This window comes from Podarcis bocagei, assembly GCF_964188305.1.
Source record: "Podarcis bocagei genome assembly, chromosome: 15".
In the NCBI taxonomy this organism is placed as follows: domain Eukaryota; kingdom Metazoa; phylum Chordata; class Lepidosauria; order Squamata; family Lacertidae; genus Podarcis; species Podarcis bocagei.
The window spans coordinates 7,953,818-7,981,594 of record NC_138141.1 but is presented as its reverse complement, the minus strand read 5'-3'; the positions used below and the strand labels follow the sequence as shown (position 1 = coordinate 7,981,594).

The window sequence follows — 27,777 nt, the reverse complement described above, 5'->3', positions numbered from 1 at the left end:
GTGCGCAGTGGCGCCGCAGCCCAGACGGCGACAAGATGGCGGCGCTGCGGGCCATTCGGGGGATGGTGAACGGAGCCGTGTCCGAGCTGAGCGGCGGAGGGCCGTCGCGGGAGCAGGCGGCCGCCGTCACCCGCGACTACCTCTCCCAGCCCCGCCTCAGTGAGTAGCGGCGCCGGGAGGCAGGCGGGGCGGGGAAAGGGGACCCCCCCCGCCTCACCTGCCCGCTTCCTCGGACTCCCTGCGGGGGATTATCCGGGGGTGGGGGTGGGAGGAGAGAAATCATATTATTACTTAAGAAATTCGGTCCTGCAGCTTTCAGAGAACAGAACAATCGGAATCAAGGTTGTTATTGCTGCCTTGTTTTTCTGTGGATTGCTCAACAGTGTCCCGTCCTCCCTCCCTCCCTCCCTCCCCGGCCAAAAAAACCCCCAACACACCCCAGTAATGCAAATTTTATTCCTCCTCCCAAATCCTAGCAAGCAGGAAGAGCCGTCATGTTGTGTAGAAGGTGGCCTTTGACGGGAGCTGGGTTTATGTAGCCCCTCCTATGGTTGACGCCGGCTAGTGGCTGCAGCGGTGATGGGAAGGGATGACTAACAGCATTATCATTTATATTAATACAGTATGTTCCTTTTTACCGTTTTGCACCCTCAGTGGAGAGGACAAGGCGCTGCCCCGAGGGGTAACGAGTCTAAAAATAAATGCATATAAATAATCCTTCTCTTCTCCCTCCTGCACTGCCCTTCAGTGTTTTTTCTCTCGCGGTTGCTCCTTATTTTTTCCTCTTTGGGGTCCAAGGTCCAAGGCCTCTAATGCATTCTTGTTCTCATTCCTCCCTTCTCTTCTTCTTCCCCTTCTTCCCCACCCTATCCAAAGCATTTCCCAATTTGCGAATGTTCCGTTCTCTGTCCACAGTGTGCCACATCTATTCTTCCTAGGTTTGCACTTTTCGTGGGGGGCAAGCAGTGGGCACAGCTGCTTTGCTGTCATCATGTCTCTTAAGAGTGATTTGTGCGACTTGTAAGTTGGGTGCTCTGCAGTCCTGCAGGCTGAGGTCCTATGCCCACTTACCTAGAAATAAGCCCCAATGAGCACAGTGGGATCTACTTCTAAGTAGACATGCATAGGATTGAACTGCATGTCCGTGTAACTGCAGCATCTGCCATATTGGTTCTGCATTGGGGCACGGTAGAGTAGTGGCATCAAATAAATGCTTCCTGAGCTGGGAGACAAGAGGGATTGTATTGAAATTCATCTCCCACTGGGTTTTTTTAGGTGTGTGAATATAAGCCTCTGGACAACTGACAGCACAATCCTAGCCATGTCTACTCAGAAGTAAGTCCCATTGAGTTAAATGAGGCTTAAGTGTTCACTCAGGATGTTATCGTGGGTTGAGTTCAGTGGAGCTTACCCCCAGTCAATGTGTTCAGAACTGCAACCTGAATTAGGTAACCTTTATTTTTAAAATAAAAATGGCAGATGCTCTCCCTTCCAGCCAGTTGGTGCAGGAAACTCTTTTTATGAAAGGGCAAAATTTCACAATGCAGTCTCATTGCTTGGCTACTTCGTTGGCTGTGCTGATTGGTGCCTCTTGGTATACAAGAGAGACCACATAAAGGACAGATGCTGGACTCTGTTTATACTGTATTCTATTCCCATGAAGTTGCTAGAAGCCCCTCTCATTTAAGATAACAAAAATCCCCAAGCAAGGCCATTGTGGATTGTCTTTAAATGGGAAATGAAAGTAGGTGGTTGTGAAACATTCTGTAGGCTGACTAATCTGCTCAGCCTAAATCTCAAGGTCATGTGGTACACTGCAGAATCATGTGTAGCAGCAGATGGAGGCAAGATGGCTTTTGCATTATGGGATGTCTAGCTCTAACAATACAGTGGAAAATGCTTTGGGGATAAGTGTTATCTTTTTGCCATGTGTGATTAGCTCACGCAAAGCCTTTGTTATGTTGATTTATTGACACCTGAGTTAGTAGGGATAGAAGTGTTAAGTAGATATGCATCCCAGGAAGGCACTGCTTCCAGAAATAAGGACTAACTTAAGAGCTGCTGGTGTAGAAATTGAAATGTTAAATAGCTATGTTTTGTCACATGACAACTTTAAATTCTTGTGGCACTTTAAATCAAAATACTGCTGTTAATTATGTGAGGTTACCGGTCCTAGTATTGGGTCTGAGTACCCAGGGAGGAAGCAGAAAACATGTACATCTCACTGATAAATGTTTGTTTAAATCAGGAGATTGTAACATATCAAAGGTCATCAGTCGTAGTAAAAAGCTATCTATCTTGGGCCACAGCACATGACTGTCCTGTGCAATTGTCTTAATAGTTAAAAGATCCTTTGAAAACTGCAGCAACTATAAGGCTGCTTTCCTATATAATCTTTCCATGTAAATATTATTGATTTAAGACATTTCTAAGCAGTGTTATATGTATGATAATGAGCTGACAAAACTCCTTTTGATAACCCCAATAATGAAAGCCTTGATTTAGTCTCTAAATTACTGTCTTGGAAACTGCGTGATTTGAAAATGATTAAAACAAACTTTCTCAAGAGGTACTCTTAGCCAGTAAAGCGAGATGAGCACCGCAGCCCCAGAGTCGTCCATGACTGGACCTAACGGTCAGGGGTCCCTTTCCCTTTACAAGATTGAGTTAGGATATGAGAAACCCACATTCAAATCTCCTCTAAAGGCCACAGGAAGTGTAGGTCTGCCTGGAGGTGCTCACTTAAGAAGAGCCATGCTGGATCAGACCAAAGGCCTATCTAGTTCTCACAGTGGCCAACCGGATGACAATGGGGACCTCACAAGCAGGACCTCAGTGCAACCACATTCTCCCTTCTTACGGTTCCCAGCACTTCCTGATAACCTCATGTTTGTGGCCCTAAAAATAAGGATGTGTGTGACTTGCCCCTCATCTTAGCTGTGAAGCTCTCTTGGGGGTTTGTCCAAACCACACTTCTCAGTCTCAGTCGTTGGAGGGAGGGTGAAATACAGTACATATGACTCCTTTGTCATAGTTAGATAACTTCCTGGTGAATTTTAAAACAGTAGTGACTTCCCTCTGTATAGAGGTGGCAGACCTAGTAAAATGGCTCACTTCAGAAGCTGATGGAATCCGAAGGATGCTTGAGACCACTCAGAAAAGCTGGCACATCTCTCAGTGCCCCAGTTGCTTTATGGGACACATAGATGACTGACATTACACACAATTGCTCCTAAGCACCTTCTTGGTTTAGCCAAGAGTTTGGGGCCATGAAGCCAGTAGGGAGACAGCTTGAATGCAAGTAGGGGCATCTGTAAATGTAGCCAAATACAGGGATTGTGAAGAAATAACTCATTTCTGCCGTCATTGTTCTCTCATTCTGCCAGTGAGGGAAGGGCAGTAGCTCAGTTGTAAAGCATTTGATTTGCATGCAGAAATTCCCAGGTTCAAGTCCTGGCATCTCCAGGTAGGGCCAAGAGAGGCCCCAGTTTGAAACATTGGAGAACTGCAGCCTGTCAGTGTAGATAATACTGAGCTAGGTGGGTTGAAAATCTGATACAGCTTAAGGCAGCTTTCTATAACAGCAGAAGACCCATATCTCAGTGCTATAGCATCTGCCTTGTGTGCAACCTGGAACATCTTGATGTAGGGATGGGAGAGAATCCTGTCTGAAATCCTGGAGAGCTGCTACTAGTCAGTGTCAACAATAATGAACTGTATGGCCTAATGGTCTGACTCAGTATAGCAATTCCCTTTGTTTCTGTGCCATTGGGAAGGCATCTTTCTTGTTGCTTGGAGCCTCCTGACCTACCAAAAGACATAAATACTAATATCTGATAATCAACAACAGCAACAAAACTATCTGATGCCTGCTGTGATAGTTGCTACTTTATTTGAGTTTAAATTACTCATTTTCATCACAATTTGTTATCATATTTCAGTCTGTGGACATATCCAGAGCACCATCTAGTCCTGTTTTATTGGATGGATTTAACTTGTTACGGCATGAGGATATGACAGGGTGCTTGGAAAGCTGTAGCCTAAGTCAGTGTTTCCCAACCTTTTTTGGGCAAAGGCACACTTGTTTCATGAAAAAAATCTCGAGGCACACCACCATTACAGCCCTGTGACGTCAGCGCGCAGCGTCACGCCGGGAGGGACATGAATTGCTAGCAAATTACATAATCACCTCCTTGAGGGCTGGCTCATCTTCTCCGAAGGCAGAACCCCATTAATTAACAGGACAGACTCACACCATAGCCAAGACGAGGGGGGAAAACCTCAGTCATGCACAGTCATGCACATGTGGGGGCTAAATGAGGACGAAGACCGGGCAGAGAGCAGGGTTCAAATCACCCCACCTGGCCAGGACAATCCCTGGGTGCTCCCTTGGGCCACTCGCCTGACCCACCTCGCAGGGCTGTTGTTGCGAGGATAACACGGGGAGAACCACGCGCGCCCCCGGGACCTCCTTGGAGGAGAAAGCGGGCGATGAAGGCAATGCACGAAATATATGAGAGGCGACCAGGTTTTGCAGGTGAGGGGCCCCCGCCAGCCTCCGCTTCCAACACCCGGCGCAACGACGCCGAAGTTTCCCCCCGGGCTCGGCTCGGGGAGCAGCACTGCTCCCCCCGGCTCCCCTTCGCCCTCCCAGCTCTCTCTGCCGCCCACTGGGGACCCCCCTCACCTGCCAAGTCCGGAGCGCCGGTGGAAGTTGCATGCATGCATGCAGGGCGCCGCGTTGCCATTGCATTGCACTGCACTCCATGCAACGCCTGCACGCATGCATTGCCTTGCACGCCCGCCAAGGGGTCTCCCCGCGGTCCGATGCATCCCCTCCGGCGCGGATGCAGCATTGCAAAAATAAAACCCCCCCGACGCAGCCCTACCTGGGGGGCTGCCTCCGCCTCTGCCGCTCCGCCTCGGCGGGGATCCCCGGGCTCCATCCTGCCGCCCGATCTCCGCGGGGGCGCAGGCAGGCTGCGCGGGGTCTGCGCGGAAGAGCCCCTGCCCGCCCGCCCGGCCGCCGCCGCCGCGCTCATTCCATGGCCGGGAGAAGAGCGCTTCAAACAAAACGCCCGGCCCGCCAGGCCACGCTGGGAAACGTAGTTTGTGCACCCCGCGCGGGTGCGGAGCCCAAGGGCGAGGGGACTACGGATCCCGGCAGCCCCCGCGCCGGGGACGGAGGGGGAGAGGTCGGGTGCAGGGATGGAGGGACGGGTGGGCGAGCGAGTGAGTGAGTGGCAGCCGCCAAGCCTTGGCCGAGAGCCAGGAAGGGCCTCCCCGGAGGAGGAGGAGGAGGAGGAGGAGGGAGGCGCAGAGCGGGAGGGAGGGAGGGAGGGAGGGAACCCCAGGGGTCATCTAGTGACGGCGCCCCAATCGAAAATTTGACTAAAAAAAAAAAAATCTTTCGAATTTTTTAATTTTTCCCGCGGCACACCAGGCAACATCTCGCGGCACACTAGTGTGCCGCGGAACAGTGGTTGGGAAACACTGGCCTAAGTCCTGGGTGTTTGATCCTTGGGTCCTTTTTGGCTCAAAGCATTGAGCAGCAGATTGACCAGCATGGTCCAAGGAGTTAATGAATGTGAGTGTGCCCTTGGCTATGGCTTTCTTGGATGTGTGTTTGTGATTGCAGTGCACCTTCAGGCAGAGACTAATTATTTGATTCATTTCAGCCTTGTTTTGGTATAAAAACTCTCTTAGTTGTCCTGATGGACGACTTATGCTGAGGGAAGGACAGAAGCAACATAGGCTGATCTGGTATAGGGCAGCTTTTTATCTGGCCACAGTGTCTACTATTATCTGCTTCGGCTGGCAAGGACATTTGAGGGTCTTGTATAGAAGCCTTTCCCATTCTCTTTTCCCAAGACTTTCTTAACTGGGGTTACCAGGTGTTGGACCTTAAATCTTCCTGTGCTCTGCTACTGAGTTCTGGCCCTTCCCCAAAATAAAACAAGGTGGATAATCGTCCCAATGGTAGGCATGCAAAAATCTTGGTTATTCTCTCAAAAAATCAGTAGTCTTTTATATTCAAAGCAGGACATGTAAGTTCATATGCTGATCTGGTTACTGTAAATCAGGGGATGTGTGACGGTTGCGAAACTCATGGAAAGGGGAAATCCAACCTTGCAGCAGCAGAGATTTGCTGCATGGACTCTGCAGACTTGTACAAGGTGCAGGAACGAACAGCCTCTGTTGTGCCAGTGGTACATGTGGTCACTCTGGGACCAGCCTTCCCCTGTACCCTTTTGAATTGCTTCTGATGGAATAATTTGTCTCCCTGAAGATGCTATAAACCAGTCTCCAGTTACTGAAAAACAAAAACGCTTTCATTTCGCCTCCAGCTTTCCATTCTAGCTTATTGCCATTATTGCTAGTTGCCTTTTTCCTTGTTGGGGGTCTACCTTTTCCTTGCAATACTGTATTGTTATTCTCTAGTGGAGAAATAAGACTGAGGAAGCTATCTAGGGACAAGTAAGTGAAGCTTGCTGGAAGCCCACTTGATTATATTGAGGTATCATTGTTCTCCGCATCTACATGAGGGCTGGTGTCTCTGTGTTGGGAGCCCTCCCATTGGTGTCCTCCCAGCAGCTGTGTTGTTCAGCTGGATGTTTTACACCTTGGTTCAGTGCCACCAGCTTCATCACACAGGCATCCTGAAGGCTTTAAAAAGTATTCTGCCAGAGAGAAAAGGAAATAGACAAGTAGGAGGATGTCAGCTGTGGGGAGTGGGATCTGAAGCAGGCACTGTGAAGTAAGGGGGCTGGGGGTGTAGAAAGTACTTTGCCTCTCCTTAGATGGTTTCCCAGTGCTAGGAAGACCTAGAAAAGTCACCAGGATGTAGTCCTGCATATGGTGATGAAGACTCTTCAGCTGATGTGGCAGAAGTCTCTTAATCTGCTAATAATGCTTCTTTCTGCAAATACATGGGTGGGTGGGGGGTTTGGTTGGGAGGGTGAGATTGGGGGGCCCCCATTGGTTAGGGCTGGGCCTTCTTAGGCAATCTTTCTCTTTTTCTGTCTTAGAATATAGGCTTTGAGCCAGCTGTCCAAGCTGTTTGTGTGATGGTAACTAACTTGCAGATAGTGATAAAACAAGGAAATTGGATTGTTTGGAGAAATGACAGGAAGTAAGCTCTTTGCTCAGGGAAGGGGGTTGAGTGCTGATGAGGCTGTCACGAGTTAAGAGTTCCCCAGACTCATGGCTGTGTTAGCTGAGCAGAGAAGCAAGCAGTGTTTTAATCCAACTTGAAGCATTTAACTGGGGGCAGTAGGAGCTCAAAGCTGCTTTTCTTATCTGCTTAGCTTTGTATTTTTCTCTACATATAGCTGAGCAAAGATAAATAAAGGTGAACAACACATTTTTAGGTGATAGTTACATTTTAGTCTGAGCTGAAAAGTAACCTGAAAAGCATGTACAAAATAAGGCAAATTAAAACAAACAGATTCCAAAAAATGGTCCAGATGTTATCTCTTGAGACACTTCTGAAATACACTCAGTTTGTAAGACTCCCAACAGATTATTTTTCAGTATTGGGACAGGTACTTGGAAAAATTTCTTAGTGTATCTTTGACTAAATGGAGCACATGGGGAGGATTCTCTTGTTTGATCTGTTGTTATAAGGCATAGGAGCTTATCTCGAGTTTCTTCAAAGTAATCTTTTTTTGAGTTACAGGAAAGTTTTTATTGTATATCAATAGACTTTGTTACCACTTACTAACAGTGTAAATATCTCAGTGTTGACATAACAGCTACCATATACTGACATACTTGCAATGAACAAAACCGTACTGCTGTTTCACCGCCACCCAGGTTATGCCCTGCTAATTCATATTGTAGCCAACACAAAGAACATTTCCTAAGGCATAATTTTAATGGTAACTTTAATCAGAATCGAAGTATTGACACATTGCTTCTAAAGTTTTAAAACTGAACATATATAAAACATGTTTGAAACCTTGAACAAAAAACATAGCATATTTTATGTGTGTGTAAAAATGTTCAACACTTTTAGAAGTGAAGTGATGTTTTAATATTTCCATTTCAGTGAAGATTACCATTAAAATAAGCAGTGGAAGGGAGAGGGGTTTGGATTCCTCAACACTTTCTCTTCCTGGATGACACTTTGTGCATCTGGTGGACTCTTGGCCACAACCAATAAATCCTGGTTTCTAAGGGGCTGCAAGATATTCCCTCGTGTTTGCTATAAGCCAACTAGCACCATAACACACCCGCCCTTCTGGGTACTGTTGGGAAAACTCAAAACTCAAACCTGGTCGAGAGTCTTGCCACTTGCATATGTACTCATTGTGTCAAATGCTTCAGTCTTATTGAATTCAAGGAAGCTTATGCCTTAGTGGTTTGTAACCATGAAGCAGAATGCTGTGTATATTTCTGAAAGACTTATTTCCAAGTCCTACTATATTTAATGGATCTAACTCCCAGGTACATGGGGTTTCAGTTCTAGACGTATTAGTTGATTATCCTGTTCTAGAAATAATCTGACTTGCTCATCCCTTCCCTGTGTGATTAATGATTACTCCGCTGCCGTGTGAGCCTGATAAAGCCTTCTGTCTCACTAAAACACTTCTATTTGCAGATCATGTGAGACTGAAGCATTTGACACACTTGGGGAGAAGTATGCTGTTTGGAAGGGCAGTGATGAAAAATAAATATTGTTCACAGTCAGGTCCTTTCCGCCACCCATATCTCATATCTGTACAGTCTTAAGCATTAAAAATATACTGTACTTGGGGAGGTTAATACTTTTAGTAAAACCCCTCAGAAAAATATACATTTATGGAAATTACAACAAAACTAAAAATTACAGCGCAGTTACAACAGACTAAAAACAGCAGTGATAAAATGCAGTTAAAAAGGCAGCATCTAAAATGGCTATCAGAAGAGATGGGTATTAGCAGCATACCAAGAAGTGAGCAGCAGTGTGTCCAGGTGAACATCCTTAGCCAAAATATCAGTGTTCCAAAATATTAGTGCTATGACATAGAAGGTTGTGTGTGTGTGTGTGTGTGTGTGTGTGTGTGAGAGAGAGAGAGAGAGAGAGAGAGAGAGAGAGAGAGAGAGAGAGATTGCACATCTTAGTTAACAGAACACACACACACAGTGTGTGCATTTTAGTAACAGAGTACTGTGAGATTTTTGGGGTGAGGCTTCCCCACTTCAGATTAGGCTTGAGAGATCCTACATCACTTCTGTTAAGCCCCCAGACATCCAAGGCACCCTGATTTGGCTTGGGTTTGTACAATGCCTTTGTACACCCATAGCGCACACAACCTCCAAGTGAATAATAAAGGTTGAGAAGGCACTCCAATCTTAACTCCTGACAGCCGCAAAAATATATTTCCTTGCAATATGTCTCTTGCTTTAACCCCCCCCCCTTTCTAAATTAGGAAGCTGAGGTGAGGAAAACGTTGGGTGATGGAATCAGGACTGGGTTTTAGTGTGGCAGGACTGTAAATAAAGTTCTGATACTGAAAACAAATAGGCCATGCATGTATGTGGGAGGCACCTTGTTCCTTAATTCCATATTTACCACCATCTCCTCCACCGCCCCTGTTTTGCACCCAGCTCCAATTGGTGTTCATTCTTCTAGTAAAAAACAAAATGGATCTCAAAAACTCCAAGTCTTTTATGCACATATAAACCGGGGTGGAAAGAAACAGAGTGCAGAACTTAGAATTGGCTTTGGTTGCCATAACATCTGCTTCTGCAACTCCTTGGTATCTGCCCCTCTGTTCTTATGTCTCTAGCCTTATTACAGAGCTGCTCTGTCCCCAACTCCAGCTTCTGCTAGCAAAAGTCCACCCTTCTCACTGGTAGAGTGTAAGCTTGGCACGCAGGAGCTCCATGTTTAGTCCCTCACACATCTAGTTAAAGGGTTTAGGCTAGCAGGGGTGGGAAATATCCCTTGGAGAACTTCTCCAACTTGCATCAGTAAGATGGTGCTGGTGTATGTGGACAAATGGCCTGAAGCAGTTTCGTGTACGACTGCGTTAGCTAGGCTTTAAACCCTCTTCTCCCAATGGCTTGGAAAGACATGGAAGAGGGTGCAGCAGCCACCTGTTTGGTTGGGGGAAATGGCGCTAGAGTTGACTAAACAACAAGTGGACTAAAAAAAGTGGACAGGAAGCTCTCTTTTGCCAGAAGTATGGGGCCAGGTCAAGGATAGAGTGAGTTTGCTTGGGAATCTTGCTTCTGTTGCTGCCTGCCCCCTCTTTCAATTTCAACTAATATTGGTTGAAATGCAACTTCGTTACACACTTTCCTAATTAAGAGTAGAATGTGTTGAGTTGAACACAACAAGCAGGTTATTGCCAGTGTTCGGAACCATAATAGTTAACTAACTGGAGTGGCAGGAGTTCCTGAAAACGTGTGTTGGTTGATCCAGCACTCTGCAGAGCTGCTTAACCCTGCAGTAAGACTCTTACGCAGCTCCATGCTGTCAGTCAGTTTTCTTTCCAAGCACTTGAGATGCTGCAGATACCTCAAGGCAGCGTAGATAGGATTGTGTTTCCTAGCCATTGGCTGAAAGAAATTTAAGCTTGTAGAGTTCAACTAATGGATGACTCCGAGGGCACTTGGCATTGCTGTCTTAACATTCTGTGTGCCAGAGATTCTGCCCCCAAGATTATTATGGATCTCGGCTCTTGTGTCAGTATGAGATGTCTTCTTTGGCATCACAGCACAGTGTAAAACAAACAAGGCCTGCTGTAAGCTTCTCTGCAAGCATTGTGCTGTTCACTTAAAAGGCCCTTTCCCCAGAGGAAGATATTTGTGCAGGCTCCAGCAGAATAGCATAACATTCATAGCTTTGTACCTTAAATTGTCCTGATGCCCACTTGCTTAGCTGAAGGTTTGGTGCCTTCCTACACTGTGGGCTACTGCAGTGTGTTTCAGGATCTTACCCACTGTATAGCTCTCCCCAAACTGAACACTAAACAGGGTGTGTAATGAAAAGGATAATTAATAAGGTCTCATTATAACCAGAGCTGGATAAATTGTGTGTGTCTGGAAATGTGATTCAGGCATCTGGGACTTGAAATTATTCTCTAGTCTTGCCAACAACCCCATCTCCTGAATTTAAAAAGAATTAGTTACCAGCTTCAGCAGTTGGCTAGCTAGTAATGGATACAGTACAGTGGTACCTTGGTTTAAGAACAGCTTAGTTTATGACCAACTTGGATTAAGAACGCTGCAAACCTGGAAGTAGGTGTTTTGGTTTGTGAACTTTGCCTTGGAAGCAGAACATGTTCCGCTTCCTGTTGAGTGTGTTCCATTTGCAAATTGAGTCCCCCACTGCTATGGGAAAGCACGCCTTGGTTTAAGAACGCTTTGGTTTAAGAACGGACTTCTGGAACGAATTAAGTTTGTAAACCAAGGTACCACTGTAATGGGTGAATGGTGTAGCAGCACACGGAAGTGGTAAAATGAGGGGGCCCTTTGGCCTTCTTAGCCATGTTGCAACACTTAGTACTCCTGGACAAGTGACATTCCTTTAAACACAACACATTCCCCAGGTGGTTGCAATTTGTCTCCCAAAGGCAGCCTCTCAAGCATAGCGTAAAGGATCACACTAGCATGTTAAGCAGAGAATGTCTTGATAGTCTTGCTGCCTTTATCATTGCAAAACCATGCACAATGACTTCTGTCAGAATGTGTCGAATCAGAAATTGTCTAAGTTGTCTTAAAAAATACCTTTCTCTGGTTGTTTTCAGCATATAAGACAGTATCTGGAGTCAATGGACCACTAGTAATCTTGGATCAAGTGAAGGTAACATTGTCTTTTTGTGAGTGTTTCCGTAAAAAGGCCTTGTTGTGACTGGCATTCTGCAGATTCTCCTGGCAACCTAAAATGGGAATGATCCTTCCTTCAAGGTTTGCATAAGGGCAGTTGAGTCTTCCCACTGCAGAGAGTATTTTCGTAATAAAGTATCGAGGCAACAAATGATTTCTCTCAACGATGCTCGTTGAATTTCCCATTTTGATAATACCATTGCAGTGAGTGGTTGTGGCTTAAGCAAACTCAAAATGTAATGTGGATTTTTAAAAATTACTTTGGAATCAAAATATTTCAACATTCTTGCATCCAAGCAAAACCCTTGAAATTATCAACAATAATTTTGGGTTGTGTCCTGTTTCATTGCATGATAGGAATTAATGGCTAAAATCCATGTTTAAAAGTCTTTGTTAAAGTAAAATTTGCCCCACTTGGCTCTTCCCAGCCAGTTATCCAACTGGCGCAGAGACCCTGTGGGAGCACAGCAGGAGCTATCAGCGCTGCTATGTCAGCTTCTACACCTGTCCTCCTATTCAGTCTACATGTGCTGTGGAAGATCACAGGTAGGACTTGCCATAGAGGAAGGTTTCCTCTGAAACATGTACACACATGTACACCTTGAGCAGCATTATATTGATCTTCTGTTCTCACTGGAGTTGTGGAGGCATATAAAAACCTATACCCTTTTCAGGGTAAAATTAAGTAAGTGTGCCTTGTGTGTCATGGAAGAGAAAGAAGGTTAGACAGTGCTGCTTGTTAGGCTTCGAATAATGCTGTTACAACTGGGGTTGCGCAAACAAGCCACCTCTATGACTGACAAAGCAGTAGCAAAAGCCTCACCGTGTTCCGGTCTGAATAAATGTGTCTGATTAAGTTGTGAAAAGCAACATTAACATGCGCCTGTCTCCAGTTTCTGAATTTAGCCAGGAGGCTGGCATCCGTGCTTTCTCACTGTTGATGATTTGAGTCTTTAATGTAGATCAGTTCTTTTCCTGATGGAAGCCTTCTGACCCACCTAACTTGCCACTTAGTTCCCTAGGTATGCAGAGATTGTGCACTTGACACTACCGGATGGAACAAAGAGAAGCGGGCAGGTGCTGGAAGTCAGTGGATCCAAAGCAGTAGTTCAGGTAAATGGTGGGGCGACCTGCTTGATGGGATTGATGTTATTTCCTGTGTATCTGTTCTTGGAGAGAATGGCTGATCTTGGAAGGGTTGCCCTGTGTCTGCAAGTTGCACATAATATTTTATTTGGAAGCCAGTGGCCAGAAGGCTTTTTAATTCCCAGGTAAGTTACTGCAAAAAAATCCCATTTGTTTTATGTGTTGCTTTAGTATTCATGCTTTTAAAATGCTTTTCAAACTCTAGCACCAGATGACCATACTTTTGCTTTTGCACTTTCTTTGTATTAAAAATAAATAAATGGCTGTCTGTCACCTCTTTTTAAGACTTTAAGAATTAATAGAACTTGGTTGCTTAAGGAACAAAGAAGCAAGTTATGAGACAACCGATTGTAACATCATTTGTTTAATGATACAGTGTGTTGTCTGTGCATTGTTTCATCAAAAGGTCTATTTTACCTACCTACTCATTCACTTGCAGAACTTGTCTATGCAAATTGAAGCAGTGAGATTAAGCCCAAAATATGAAATACTAAAATATTTGCCTCTCTTTTTTAGGTTTTTGAAGGAACTTCAGGTATTGATGCTAAGAGAACCTCATGTGAATTTACTGGGGATATCCTTCGAACCCCAGTATCTGAAGATATGCTTGGTAAGTACAAGATCCTTTTTCTTGGATTGATCACTAGTCCTTGGCCAGCTTCCAAATACAATGATAGCTATACTGTTAATATAGTTGGTCTCCTGGTAACAGGGACAAATGTTCTCTTGTTCTTTACTCTGCAGGGCGAGTGTTTAACGGATCAGGAAAGCCCATAGACAGAGGCCCTATGGTCTTGGCTGAAGATTACCTTGATATCATGGGTATGTTTACCATAACATTGCTAACATAAGGTTTGTCCTTTAATTTCTCAGAGAGATGTACTTTAAGCTTAGTGTTTGAAAGGTGCTAGTCAGCATAAATACAAAACAGTTTAGTGATTACCCATTGTACAGACAGGAGTTTAAGTAACTGCTTGCTTCTCAGATGATGGTTTTGTTTACAGAAAACCAGAATGAGTTTCCCAAAGCTCTCCTTGTTTAGGATCAGCGTTGGCAGTAGAGGGCTCCAGACACAGACTCATTCATAGCACATAAATAGTATGTTGCCTGCAGGTCATGCTGAACCCTAAATATTACACACCATGTTAGATTAAATGTCAGAAATAGCAAAGTTGTTTAAAGAAAACCTTATTGTAAATAGAACATTGAGAAAGTTTCCTTCCAGTGTGCAAGTCTCAGAACTTAGGAGTGGAACACTGGATTTAATATTCGTTACTGAAACTTGAATCTAACTTCTTGGAAAATGCAGGTTGAAAATGATGTTTTCCCCCCTGTCAAAATGAAATAGGTCAACCAATCAATCCTCAGTGTCGAATCTACCCAGAAGAGATGATTCAGACTGGCATTTCTGCTATAGATGGCATGAACAGCATTGCCAGAGGACAGAAAATTCCTATTTTCTCTGCTGCTGGGTTGCCCCATAATGAGGTAGGTGTTTTAGCAGGACTTAATGCTCAGTTTTGTTGTTGTTGTTGTTACTGAATTTATATACTGCCCTATACCAGCAGGTCTCAGGGCGGTTTACAGAATAAAATCAGAATATAAAACCACAAAATACAGAATCAAAATGAAAACAACAACCCAATAACCTCCCCCACCCAAAAAAAAAACAACCACCACCACCACACATTTTAAAATGGCATAGTGTTCTACTGCAGCTTTTGTTTTGTTTTTATACCACTTAGAGTTTTTTATATTATAGGTGGTACAGAAATGGACAGGAAGTGGGTGATCAGGTAGAATGGGGGATATTGAAGCCAGTCCCTTGTCATGGCTAGATCACTTCCTGCTGAGATTAAGCTTTCAGCACTTTTCCTCCTCTGCAGAGGCAGGGGACCTATTAAGATAGTCTGCCCTCAGAGGCTGATGGATCCAAAGGATTTTCAGATAGCTGATATGATTGGCGCTCCTGTCAAAGCCCTGACTGGCCTCTGGAACACCCAGATTCACACAGTGCAAAGAGTGCTAATAGTCTGCAGAGGGTGGGGGATTCCGGGTATACCCTGTGCTGCAGAATAATCTTAAATTAATATGTGTGCTCTGTGTAATATTTGAATTGGACTAATATTTTGGAGGAAACAAATACCTTCTGGTGCCACTTAATGATGCACTCAGATGCTATACCACAATCCTTGCTCCTTCTCCCTGGTTCTCATGCTCCTGGTAGTTTTTATTGCCCTTGGGAGATGTGGCCTACTGTGCATGTATGAATGGGCCATGCCTCTTAGATTCTAAGTCTGAGGCTCTTCAGGTCTTATTGGCTAAATAAGGGGATATAAACGCTTCTGAAATATAAATTACCTTGTTCACTGGGGGAGATCCCTCTCTGAAACCCTAGAAAGCTGCTACTAGTAAGTGCAGACTGTACTAAGATAGATGGACCAAATGGACTCTATTCAATGCAGCTTGCTTATATACCTTGGGCATACCTGAAACAGAAAAATATATTTACGTTATTTACAGGCTGCCCTATAATGCTTGGCAGCTTACAGAATGAAAAAACATGAAATGGAAAAAAATACACCTCAACAAAAATACAGTAAAACAAAACTTAGGTATTAAAACACTGAATAAGCTTTTTTTAAAAAAATGGGTTGGATTTAGTAATGTTTTGATAATTTTTTTTAACCTCCCATGATATTTGCATCTCTTATGAACACATTTTCCTGCTTGGCAGGCGTCTTAACATACTACCCTACGTATTCGAGTACATCCTGTACACTAACCATTGTGTTTAGCAGTCTGTCAAAGACGAGTAAGCATGCTTTTGGTGGTATCCAATCAAGTGCTAAGGAACCTGTTCTGTTAGCACAAGGATTTGTGCATGTGCAGTCGTTGCTCTCTGTGCACCCCTAAATCTATTTACGGGGTTCCAGCCCCTCCAGAAAAGATGGGGGTGCAAGGCGCATGTGCGGCAAGGGGAGTAAATCCATGTGTAAATCCTTGTGCTAATGCAACAAGTGCTTTGGATACTGCCCTGTGTTTTGTTCTTATAGTTCATATATGAGAAAGCAGACTCTCAAGTCCCCTTCTCTTGTCCCTTGGAAATCTTCCTAGAAATTAAAGCCTTGTACATTGAAAACATGGGTGACTCTGAAACATCCTTTTTCAGATAGCAGCTCAGATCTGTCGCCAGGCAGGCTTGGTGAAGAAATCCAAAGATGTGATGGACTACAGTGAAGATAATTTTGCCATTGTATTTGCTGCTATGGGAGTAAGTAGCTAAATGCATACAAATAGTATTCCAGTTCATTATCTGTCACCGTCTTTGCCACCCAAGTTGGAGGTACTTTTATGTAAACAATTCTGCATGAGCTGTTAATGTGCAATGGAATTGGCATCTATGAAACAAAGTACACAGTATCTGATCATCTCAAAAACCTCTAATTTTGGTCCCCAGACTATCTGCAACAGGATTCCTTGTTCACATGTATAGAAGTACACTTTAAGAGTTGAGACCTTAGTTTCGATGGGAAAGCTGGCATCCCATTGAGAAATGATCTCTTAAAGGGATTGCCATACTATTTCCTCTGCAAAGTAGTGCTTTCACTTCTATGCTTTGGTCATGGACCAAATAATTGTTCTTAGGGATTTGCAGCAGGTGTTTTAAATTATAAGAGCCTGAGGACTTGTGCTTCCCCTTTAAAACTTCCAGTTTTAAATGTGAGCTGCAGCTCCTCCAGTTCTCGCTTTCCTTGGCTCTTTTGTCTGCTCCTTTTTTCACCACTATTGAGCAGGGAAGGTGAGCAAAAGGGCAAGGGAAGGAAAAAAATGGGATAGGGTGGAGAAGTACAAAGTGTAGCATTGGCTCCCTTAGTTGGACGCCAGCACCTATCAGCCCCAGTTAGCATGGCCAGTCGTCATAGGATGGTGAGAGTAGTAGTAGTAGTAGTAGTAGTAGTAGTAGTAGTAGTAAGGTAAAGGTAAAGGTACCCCTGCCCGTACGGGCCAGTCTTGCCAGACTCTAGGGTTGTGCGCCCATCTCACTCAAGAGGCCGGGGGCTAGCGCTGTCCGAAGACACTTCCGGGTCACGTGGCCAGCGTGACATCGCTGCTCTGGCGAACCAGAGCCGCACACGGAAACGCCGTTTACCTTCCCGCTTGTAAGCGGTCCCTATTTATCTACTTGCACCCGGGGGTGCTTTCGAACTGCTAGGTTGGCAGGCGCTGGGACCGAATGACGGGAGCGCACCCCGCCGCAGGGATTCGAACCGCCGACCTTTCGATCGGCAAGCCCTAGGCGCTGAGGCTTTTACCCACAGCGCCACCTGCGTCCCTTTCAGTAGTAGTAGTAGTAGTAATTAATAATACATTTTATTTATACTCCGCCCTCCCCAGCCATAACCGGGCTCAGGGCAGCTAACACCAGGTATAAAAACAATTGATTAAAATACAACTTAAAAGCAAGATTAAAATACAACATTAAAATGCAGCCTCATTTCAGTAGAAACTCAAATCAAAAACTTTTGGGGGATGAAAACGTCAAATCTTCACCAAGGCCAACTATCCAGGCTGGTCTTACATGGGCCAGAAAAAATCCAGGGAAGTCCCCAAATGGAAATTCCATCACAGAAGGAGAAAGGAAAGGGGGGGGGATGAGTCCAGCAACATCGAGAGGACTATCTCTGCTTTTAAAGAACATCGTATTTCTCCAGATGGCCACCCAGCAACTTTGAAAGCAAAAATAATCACAACTGTTGGTGTTAAATTGGCTGTGTTAACTTTGTTTTATCAATCAAAGCATGAAGGAGGAGCCACTCTCCACTGCTTGACAACACATTGGCTTTATATCGCTTTGACAGATTGAAGAGGCAAATATGAGAATATACAGCATGTGCATCCTTAGTTAAGGATAAGCAACAGTCAGAACTGGGGAAACCCATCCATTTTTATGCTGTCAACATTTTAGAAACTTTCATAAATTGGGTCTAAATAATATTTGGCTTTGCAACTGACCTAGTGTTGATGCTTTGCTGTAGGTGAACATGGAAACAGCTCGATTCTTCAAATCTGACTTTGAAGAAAATGGCTCCATGGACAATGTGTGTCTGTTCCTGAACTTGGCCAATGATCCAACGTAAGTAAAAAAAAAAAAAAGTGACTTTATATACAGCTGGAGGAAATGTAGGGAACTGAGAATTGGAGAAACTTGTCTGCTTCTTCCAAAGACTATATTGAAAGGCTATTGTGCAAAGTTGGATAGAAGTTTGGCAAAATGGTAAACATCTAGGAAAAGAAATTTCTCTGTCACAATGAGCTTCGCTTCTCAAAAAACATCCAAGTCTCTCATAGACATCTAGGACAGAATGGAAGATGGCTGTAACATGGCACTCAAAACACCTAATCCATTTATATTTTCCTTTTAAAAACTTTTATTTATGCAATTTTAACAGCTTTTATACAGTATCCACCGCTTATCTCTTTTCCTAAGACTTCCCGGTCCATCTCTCTATGGCATTCTAGAGGGATCTTGATCTGTTGCATATCCTGATAATTTCACCCATTATCATTTCAAGTCTTCCTCTTTTGATGTTACCTGCTGCTCATACGTTAACTCCTATTTGTAGGTTAAATTGTATATTATACGTTCTAAGAAAATTTCCAAAACGCCTCCACTCTTATTCCTTTAGTTTCACGGTCATGGTTACTAATTCTGTGTATTCTATCAATTTGTTCTGCCAAATTTCCTTTGTGGGTATCTCTTCTTCTTTCCTTTTTTTTCATATATACTATTCTAGCTGTAGCGGTTGCATACAGAAAAATATTGAGTGCCTTTTTTGGAATGTTGTCACCTGTTCCATCTATATTTTCAATTGAAATTGAGTCCTGGAAAGAGACCTGTAACAGGGAGCTGACAGTCGACAACCAAATCTGCTACTCCTACATATTAAAAAAAATGTGGAAAACAGGTTGCATTCTTCTTTGCTACCTTTTCCTGCCCACCTGGTGTGCGTATCCTGAGAATGGGGGAAGATTCGGGTTTGCTTCACATTTCGGAGCAAATCTAGCTATTTCACCTCCACAGTCCCATGTGTGGATCAGAACATAGATTTGTGGATTAAGCCAAATAATCAATGAATCTTTCTCTATAGGGGTGTGTACTGTACTTGCAAAGTGGTCTGAGGGCTGTTTTTTATTTCACTAACATGCTACTTGGGACAGCTAACATTTCCTTCATGGCCACACAGTAAAAAAAAAACACCCCAAAACCCAAACCCACTATTTTGAAATACTCCCACAAAGCAGCTGTACATCATAATGATTCATCCCTCAAGAAGAGGCTGCCTCCATAAGTGCCTCTGGAAAAGATGCAAAGTTGCTTCCTGGAAGCATTTCGAAACTGCTTTTTTTAACCTTATGGCCAGCAGGAGGCATCAGCTGCTTTAGGAAACTTTAAAAAGTTAAAGTAAGAAAAAGGCAGCCCTTGGACCACCTCGTAAGTACTTTATTTAAACAGATGGATTTTAAGACAAGAAAAAACCCACAAATAGGATGATGAGATGGAGCAGGCTTTGTAAAGGTATGAAACGAGTATGGGGGGGGGGGGGAATAGGCCAGGGTTGGATCGATCAACGTATCTCAATTCAGCATAACATTTGACTTGAGTGTACACATTAAAATGCAACACATGTAGGCTAAGATTGCCTTGTTGATTTCTGGATTGTTTTCATTCTGACCTACTAATTTTATGTGTGTGTGCCTTATACACACAAGGACACCTGGTGGTGTCTGACATTAGGAAGTAAGAGGGATGGGGTGGGAGTTTATTTTGCTTCCTGTCAAATGGAGAGCCATCACTCAAGAGTATTGCCCAATCAGGCCTCCAGTCACAGCCAGCTGCTTCCGGCCACCCAGCTATGAAAGCACATCTGATCAGATTTGGAAAGCTCTGATTCATTGCTTGTAGCTTGTACTTTCAGTATCACTCTCTTGATATTTGGGGGAAAGGAACCTCAGGCCCGGGAGCCAAATGCATTCCTCCAAGCCTGTCTGTCTGTCTGACACGTCAGTCTCTCTCCAACCATGAACCCCCTTAAATGTTTTTGCTGGAATATGCCCTTTAACTTGGACGATGCTTCTTGCTTCATAGAGGATGGCAAGGGGTATAAGAATGTGTGTGGTAACTAGCTCTACTGTACAAAGGCAAAAATTATATTTGTTGCCCCATCCACTTATACCTCTGGTCCCACCCAACTCTGGCAAGTGACCCCTGGAAGGTTGCTCCAAAGGGAATGCAGCCCTTGGGCTGAGAAAGGGTCCCCAACCCTGTACCACGGGTGGTAGAAAATGCTGCTAACTCTTTAACCACTAAACAACTCCTTATGCATATTGACTGTTGCACTAGACCTTTCTCCTTCTGAACTGCTCTTTCTCAGAAGTAGGCATTAGGCTTTGTCGAGTATCACTTCCCATTCTGCATCCACATTAATTGGACTCCCATTGCTCTTTTTCAGCATTGAGCGCATAATCACGCCTCGTCTTGCTCTAACCACAGCAGAGTTCTTGGCTTATCAGTGTGAAAAGCATGTATTGGTTATTCTGACGGATATGAGCTCCTATGCAGAGGCGCTGAGAGAGGTACTTTATTTACTGTATTCAGTAGACCAGTCCTGGCCTTGCATGCAAGTACTTTGTCAAAAGGCTGAAATTCATTAATTAGGGAAGTTTGAATCTCAACTTCAATGCCATGGGAGGTCATGCATTGCTCCAGAATAACTTAACCAAACCTGGAGAAGGAGGATACTGAGTTACTGGGCTTCTGATTACTTGTGAGGTGCTTGCAGAACCTGCTGTTTATGGTTCTTATTGAATAACCATTACTTTTTGAATGTTCCAGTATGCATGTGTTTTGTGTCCTCTACTAGGACATTAACACAGAGATGCTTTGAAAATTCAAAATGACCCTTGATAACCTTTTCAAATACTACCACAAACTCATCTTCATTGTTCCCGACAGTCCATAATATTGAGGGGGATTAGGCAGGAGTTGACACTGGCCCATATACTTGCACACCTGGGTTTCTGAGTTTAAAATGGAATAAATTACCTTTCATCAAGGGGCACTTCCCCATGTTTTCTGTGCATCACTTCTTATGAGACATTTTTGACTCTGCAATGCTGCAAATTGCCATTTGAACACACCCTTTAGACTCATCACTGCAGACTGCGCTTGTTGCTGCTGTAAGCTATTATACAGTGATTTGCATTGTACACAGCGTACATTATGCTTCACTCAATAGCCCAAGGGTACAGAACCTGTGACCATTTGTTGTTGGACTACAACTCCTTTCAGCCCCAGCCAGCATGGTCCATGGTCAGGGATGATATGGAGGGCAACACCCCGGTCATAAAAAAAGTGGATCTCTGCCTCTAGCCCTAATAGCCTCATGTTTGACAGAGAGGATGGAGAGATAAGGGTTAAGCTGTCGGTGGTCCTCAGATCAGCAGAGCAGAAGCCCATTTCAAAAAGAACTTAAGGAGTTTTGATGCTGCCAGATCGTGAGCTTCCTTTTTCCTCATTTGATTTTGCAGCTTTTCCTGGTAAGCCCACCCTTTGCTAACATTTTGCTTTTGTTCTAATTCCCCAAAGGTCTCAGCAGCCAGGGAAGAAGTACCAGGCCGGCGTGGCTTTCCTGGTTACATGTACACTGATCTGGCCACAATCTATGAACGAGCTGGGCGAGTGGAAGGCAGGAATGGGTCCATTACTCAAATTCCTATTCTCACCATGCCCAATGATGGTGAGTCCTTGTCTTACATTGCTCCTTCCATATTGTTTCCATCTAGGCAGAGGTCCACAGATACCAGGTGAAGCTCTGCTTTTCCTCAGCACCCGTTCTATCTCCACTCACTTGGCAGATGCATAAGGCTTCTGTCATTGCTAGATGGCTGGAGGAAAACCTGAAGAGTCTTCTGACTTGCTAGAATTGCAGGAGAAGGAAAGACACCTCTCCCAAGTTTCCTCCAAATCACAAAGTTCTTAGACTTCCCCTCCAGCAAATGTGGAGCGAGAAGCAAGCCCTCCGCAAAAATATTTGGAGAGAGACAGAAACATCAGGCATTTCTTGGCACCTTCTTGATTGTTGGATTTTTTAAAAACAGCAATGAGAAGGTTGTGAAAGTTCAATGTATTACCCCCATTGCATCCCTGGTTTGCACTCTACACCACGCCAAACCTTGGCTTACTGAGGCCATTCAAATATGTGGGCTCCTGCACAGGAACTTGCAACCACATTGCTCCTCCATGGTCCTTTTTGCTGCCATGGTGAGCTGAGCTAAGCTAAGGTCTGACTTGGCATGTTTTCCTGACCTTGGCTTCGCTCAGTGCGAAAGCAAACATGACCATGGAGGAACAAAGCGACTACAAGCATTGCTACACGATCCTGCAAATCTCTGCAGTCCCATTAAGCCAAGGTTTGGCTTAGCATTTTGTGTAAACCAAGCCAGTGACACATATTGAGACCAGGTTTGCATATCCCCATAGGGCAGGCATGGCCAAACTTGGCCCTCCAGCTGTTTTGGGACTACAGTTCCCATCATCCCTGACCACTGGTCCTGTAAGCTAGGGATGATGGGAGTTGTAGTCCCAAAACAGCTGGAGGGCCAAGTTTGGCCATGCCTGCCATAGGGCAAGAAGAGAGAGTTTTTCTTCCTCCAGTAGCTAATGGTTCTTTTCCCTCAGCTTTCATTATCCAGATTAGAGTCTTGAGTATTTTCCTCCTCTGCTTCCTCCTGTTTATACTTCTACAGACAAAATCCATACTTGCTACATTTCCCCCAAATACCACAAAAATCCCTATTCTCAAAGACCTTAGATGATTCTGTTACCCATGCTGCTGAGATAAAATCAGTCTTCCTGCTCGGTCGAGTCTTGATCATTACAGCATCATGATACATTGCCTGCAGCAGCTAAAAGAAATCTGAAAGCACAAGATGCTTAGAAAAGCTGGTGTGAATTTTAATCTGTTTTAGTATTTTAACTTCTTGTATGTTTTAGTGTATGGTATTTTTTCCTCATGTTATAGTCTAAAACTCTTAGAGGATTTTTTTTTTTTACAACCTAGCGGTATGTAAATTATATGAAATAAGCAAATAAATAAATGTAACTTGTTTTTCAGATATTACCCACCCCATCCCTGACTTGACGGGATACATCACTGAAGGCCAGATCTACGTAGACAGGCAGCTGCACAACAGACAGGTCAGTATGCTATCTTCAGGATGTCTTTGGGATGAAGTGTCATGCCCTTCTGCTCCTCTGTACTTCTTGAGACAAGCAGTTTTAACAGCAATTGCCATACAGTGCTGTCTGCCTCTTATTATCAGGGTGCTCCTGAGACTTGATTACAAGAGCTAAAATTGTGGTTGTCTTAAAGGCACAGGCATTATGGTAAGGTGTTTCAGCTAGGTTGTTTAGTAATTAATATTGTGTTGTTAGCACTGCCAGTAATGTCTTTTTGGTGCCCAACATCATTGAAAATTTTCCAATGTTTATTTTATTTTAAGTATTTATAAACAGCTTAATAAAAATTGTCTAAGCAATGAACCTGGTAAGTAAGGTAACACAGTCATAAAACAATTGGCCAGCTGACATTTAAAGGCTAAATTTCTTCTGAAGGAAGTGTTACTTCAAACCTGTATTCCTTGATGAAGCCGGGGAGGAAGGATTTCTTTTTAATAATACAGTGGAACATTGGTTTTCGAGCATCTTGGAAGCCGAACATTTCGGAAGTCGAACGGCTTCTGAGGCGTGTTTTTCAATTTTCCCCATTGAAATTGCTGACAGTCCTTTGCGCCTCAATTGTTGGAAGTTGAAACGGTCTTCCAGAAACGATTACGTTCGACAACCGAGGTTCCACTGTATTACAAGCCAGGTAAGTACAAGGGAGGTATCAAGCAGGGAAATGTCTGCTTTCTGTTGCTATGCTATTATTTTTGAATCAAAGCATTTAACATCATGTCACAACAACCTGTCCCAAGCTCCTGCAGCTCTTAATTTTCACGTCTCTCCTTCCAGATTTACCCACCTATCAACGTACTTCCCTCTTTGTCTCGATTGATGAAATCTGCTATTGGAGAGGGGATGACCAGGAAGGATCATGCTGAGGTTTCAAACCAACTGGTAGGTGTGACTGTTACCCTTTTAAGTACAGTGGACGCTCTGGTTGCGAATGTGATCCGTGCAGGGAGCATGTTCCCAACCCGCAGCGTTCACAACACGCAGCGCTGCATGTCCGCATGCGTGGGTTGCGATTCGGTGCTTCTGCGCATGTGCAAAGCCCGATTTAGCGCTTCTGCGCATGTGCGACTGCCGAAACCCAGAAGTAACCCGTTCCAGTACTTCTGGGTTTCAGCGCATCCGTAACCCAAAAAAACACAACCTGAAGTGTCTGTAACCCAAGGTATGGCTGTACATGTCTTGGAAGGTGGGGGGTGACATAGTGGACAAGCTATTATGAAACTTCAAGTTGTTTCTTTTAGGATTTCTAATTTTAAAGAGGTGGGGGCACGAACGTGGCCCTTCAGATGTTGCTGGGCTCCATCTGCCAGCCCAGCCAGCATGACCAATGACCAGGCATGATAGGAGCTGCAGTCCAAGATCAGCTGCTGGACCACAAGTTAAATCTGTTAGTGCTTGGGCAATCATATCCTGGCTACCTGTCCCTGACCACTCTCTCCTTTCCCCCTAGTATGCGTGCTATGCCATTGGGAAGGATGTTCAAGCCATGAAGGCTGTTGTAGGGGAGGAAGCGCTTACTTCCGATGATCTTCTCTATCTTGAATTCCTGCAGAAATTTGAGAGGAACTTCATTGCTCAGGGTAGGTATACCATTCATCAGATGCTCAGTGTTGCATAACTGTTTCTTCACCTCTCAGAAGCATGTTCCAATCCCTTCTTAGAGGGCAACTAGATTTTCCTTGTGCCATCAGTGGGGGAGAAAAGGAAAGAAAGAACCTGCGAGGTTTCCAGAGTCGAAAGCCCCAGAGTTTAGGTGCAACCTGTTGGTTTTCTGGCATTCTTATTAAGCTCTTTGAGCGGAGAACCCTCAGCCTTTCTCCCTTCCTCTGATGCTTCCATCTGAGCTGTTTATATGATAGCTATAGGAATGCGGAAGCAGGCCTTCTCCAGGTTTCCTTGCTCCATTATAGCTACATCCCTCTTTTCTTTAGTTCCAGTGTGCGATGGAGAACCCAGCCACACCTTTGCCCTGTGCATCACCCTCAGAGGGAAAAGCTACCTTACTGTCATAAAAACTGGACTTAACCTCCCGGGGGGGGTGAGGGGGTCCTTTGCCTACATGAGAATTTAAGAAGAGTCCTGTTGGATCAGGCCAAAGGCCCATCTAGTCCAAAATCCTGTACTCATTGTGGCCAAACAGATTTCTATAAGAAACCTCCAAGCAGGATTCGAGCAGAACAGCATTCTCCCCACTTGCAATCCCCAGCATATTAAAAGGCATACTGTTTCTTGAGAGTGGAAGTAGATTAATAATAGTAGTAGTATAGTAGTAGTAGTAATAAATAATAATAATAATAATAATTTTATTTGTATCCCGCCTATCTGACCGGGTTGCCCCAGCCACTCTGGGAGGCTTCCAACATACATAAAAACACAACATTACACATTAAAAAGCTTCATGGCCTTATCCACCATGAATCCTCTTTTAAAGCTATCCCAGTTGGTGGCCATCATTACCTCTCGCGAGTGTGAACTCTGAAGTTTAACTACGTGCCACCTGAAAAAGTACTTCATTTTGCCCATCCTGAATCTTCCCACATTCAGTGCCATTGGAGCATTCCAAGTTCTAGTACTATGAGGGAGAGGGTCCGTACCAGTGTGTAACCATGCCAGTGGTTATTCTTTCAGGGGCCTACGAAAATCGCACTGTTTACGAGACGTTGGACATCGGCTGGCAGCTGCTACGTATCTTCCCCAAGGAGATGCTGAAGAGAATCCCTCAGAGCACCTTGGCAGAGTTTTATCCCCGAGATTCCACAGCAAAGCACTAGCTGCACCTTCACCTTCCATGAAACGCTGGGTTTTCTTCCCTTGTGTTGGTGTTTACTTGTCATCCCTGTAATTAAACCAAGAATAAGTGACATATTTGTGCCAGTGTTCCTGATGTGTTAAGCTGATAACAGAGTTTAAAATGCACCCCTTCTCTCAAGCACTAGGATCTTGAATTGTTTACATTTATAGAGGGGAAAATGTTCTTTCGCAACTCTTATTTGGTTTACTGGAATATTTTTTTAATTTAGGCAGTCTTGGAGGAAGAAAATCCTTGAGGCTGGAGTTTTCTACCCATTGCACTGTGAGAAAAGTAATAAAGTCACATGGGAGGTGTAGTTGAATAAAAGTTAAAGAAGTCCTCTTCTCCTTAGCCCAGACTGCCTTTGCCCAGTCAAAAGTTCCACCACCCTTTGTCCTGTTGTGTAGAAGAGGCACAGGGGAATGAGAGAGGCACACACAAGTGGTGCAGAGTGGTGGCTGGTGGCAGGTCAAACCCACAAATCACCTCTAGCTTCAATTATGGCTGAGAAAATTACGCAGCAATGACATTGCAATGTTTGCACACCCTGGTGCTTGCCCAGTAACAGGTACAAGATTCCTACCTCTTCCAAGAACTTGGCACGAGGTCCACTTGCTCGTTCCGCCAGTCTAACCTGCCTGTTTCACTGTCTCCACCGCCACTTTGTGTAGAGGTGGACATAATACGAAACTGAATAGGGATCCTGCCTCTACCTACCCAACCCTGAACTGCAGAATCATTGCAACTGGAGAACCCAGCTGGTAAAGTGGCTGAGCCCATAGCAAATGGAAATTTATCCTGAGCAGTGTCAGCCTTCATAATGCCATTGAGAAGATATCCCAGCACAGAATATAACCTCATCCCTTGAAAGCGATGGACCCTCCGATTTAACTTGTCTCATCAAACATTACCCAATAAGGTAGGAAAGGCTGATGGCAAATCAAATGTGCGAAGGGAGGATATTTTAAATTCTGTTATTAAGCAGTCCTTTGGATGACACTGGGTTCTGAACCGACCTTGGGTTTGTTTTTAAACCGCCTTACGATCGTGAAGTTGGCTAGCCCATCGTACACTGGGGGGAAAACAGCTTGATGGCGGCCAAATGCTTATATGGAATGGATTTCGATGCCCGGAGGCAAACAGGATCTTTGTGTCTTCTCCTTGATTTTGCTTTCCAGGCTATTCTACACCCCAGCTTCAGCGACCCAGATCGCAAACTGTTGGCAACGTCCTAGATCACGGCTGGGAGTTGGTCAGAGGGGTTTCTTGCGGCTCAGGCCGCGTAGACTGTGGTGGTTCCAGCGTCTTCCCCACCCACCATGCAGCCCTCCCAACGCGCTTTCCTATGCAGATCTTTCTTGTGCTGTTTTTTGGTCTGTGTGCTCTGTAACCTGGGTGCAGTAGCCTTTTCTTTACTCTAGCGCATTCCATCAAAGTTGTGTCAATTCTATTTTTCTCTGGACAGAGGAGGGGAAATCGTGGGGATGGGGAGATAGCATGAAATATTTTAATGTAGAAAACTGTGATATCTGAATAAGTTAAACATGAACAATAAATGTAAACAAAATGAGACTCTGTTCTCTGCTTAAGAAGTGGCTGATTCTTGATTTCTCTGAGGGTCCATCACAAGCAGATTCCTCAAGGGAGCGTTCTATGCCCAGAAGCTTGGAATACACAATTCTGGAAAAGGATCTCCTGGGTAGCGCCCCAGGGATGATCTTTG

At 44.4% G+C, this 27,777-nt stretch overlaps 1 protein-coding gene across 1 annotated transcript; it reads left to right on the top strand.

Annotated features, from left to right (window-relative positions):
• On the top strand, window positions 1-27,626 carry ATP6V1B2 (ATPase H+ transporting V1 subunit B2). Its single transcript, XM_081171714.1, has 14 exons — window positions 1-159; window positions 11,739-11,794; window positions 12,832-12,930; window positions 13,480-13,573; window positions 13,708-13,785; window positions 14,312-14,451; window positions 16,136-16,237; window positions 18,003-18,100; window positions 20,478-20,601; window positions 21,614-21,764; window positions 23,142-23,224; window positions 24,041-24,145; window positions 24,714-24,843; window positions 25,892-27,626. Exons 1-14 carry the CDS (start codon window positions 36-38, stop codon window positions 26,032-26,034), a joined length of 1,527 nt encoding a protein of 508 aa, XP_081027840.1. The 5' UTR covers window positions 1-35; the 3' UTR covers window positions 26,035-27,626.
• Window positions 27,627-27,777: the final 151 nt, after the last annotated feature.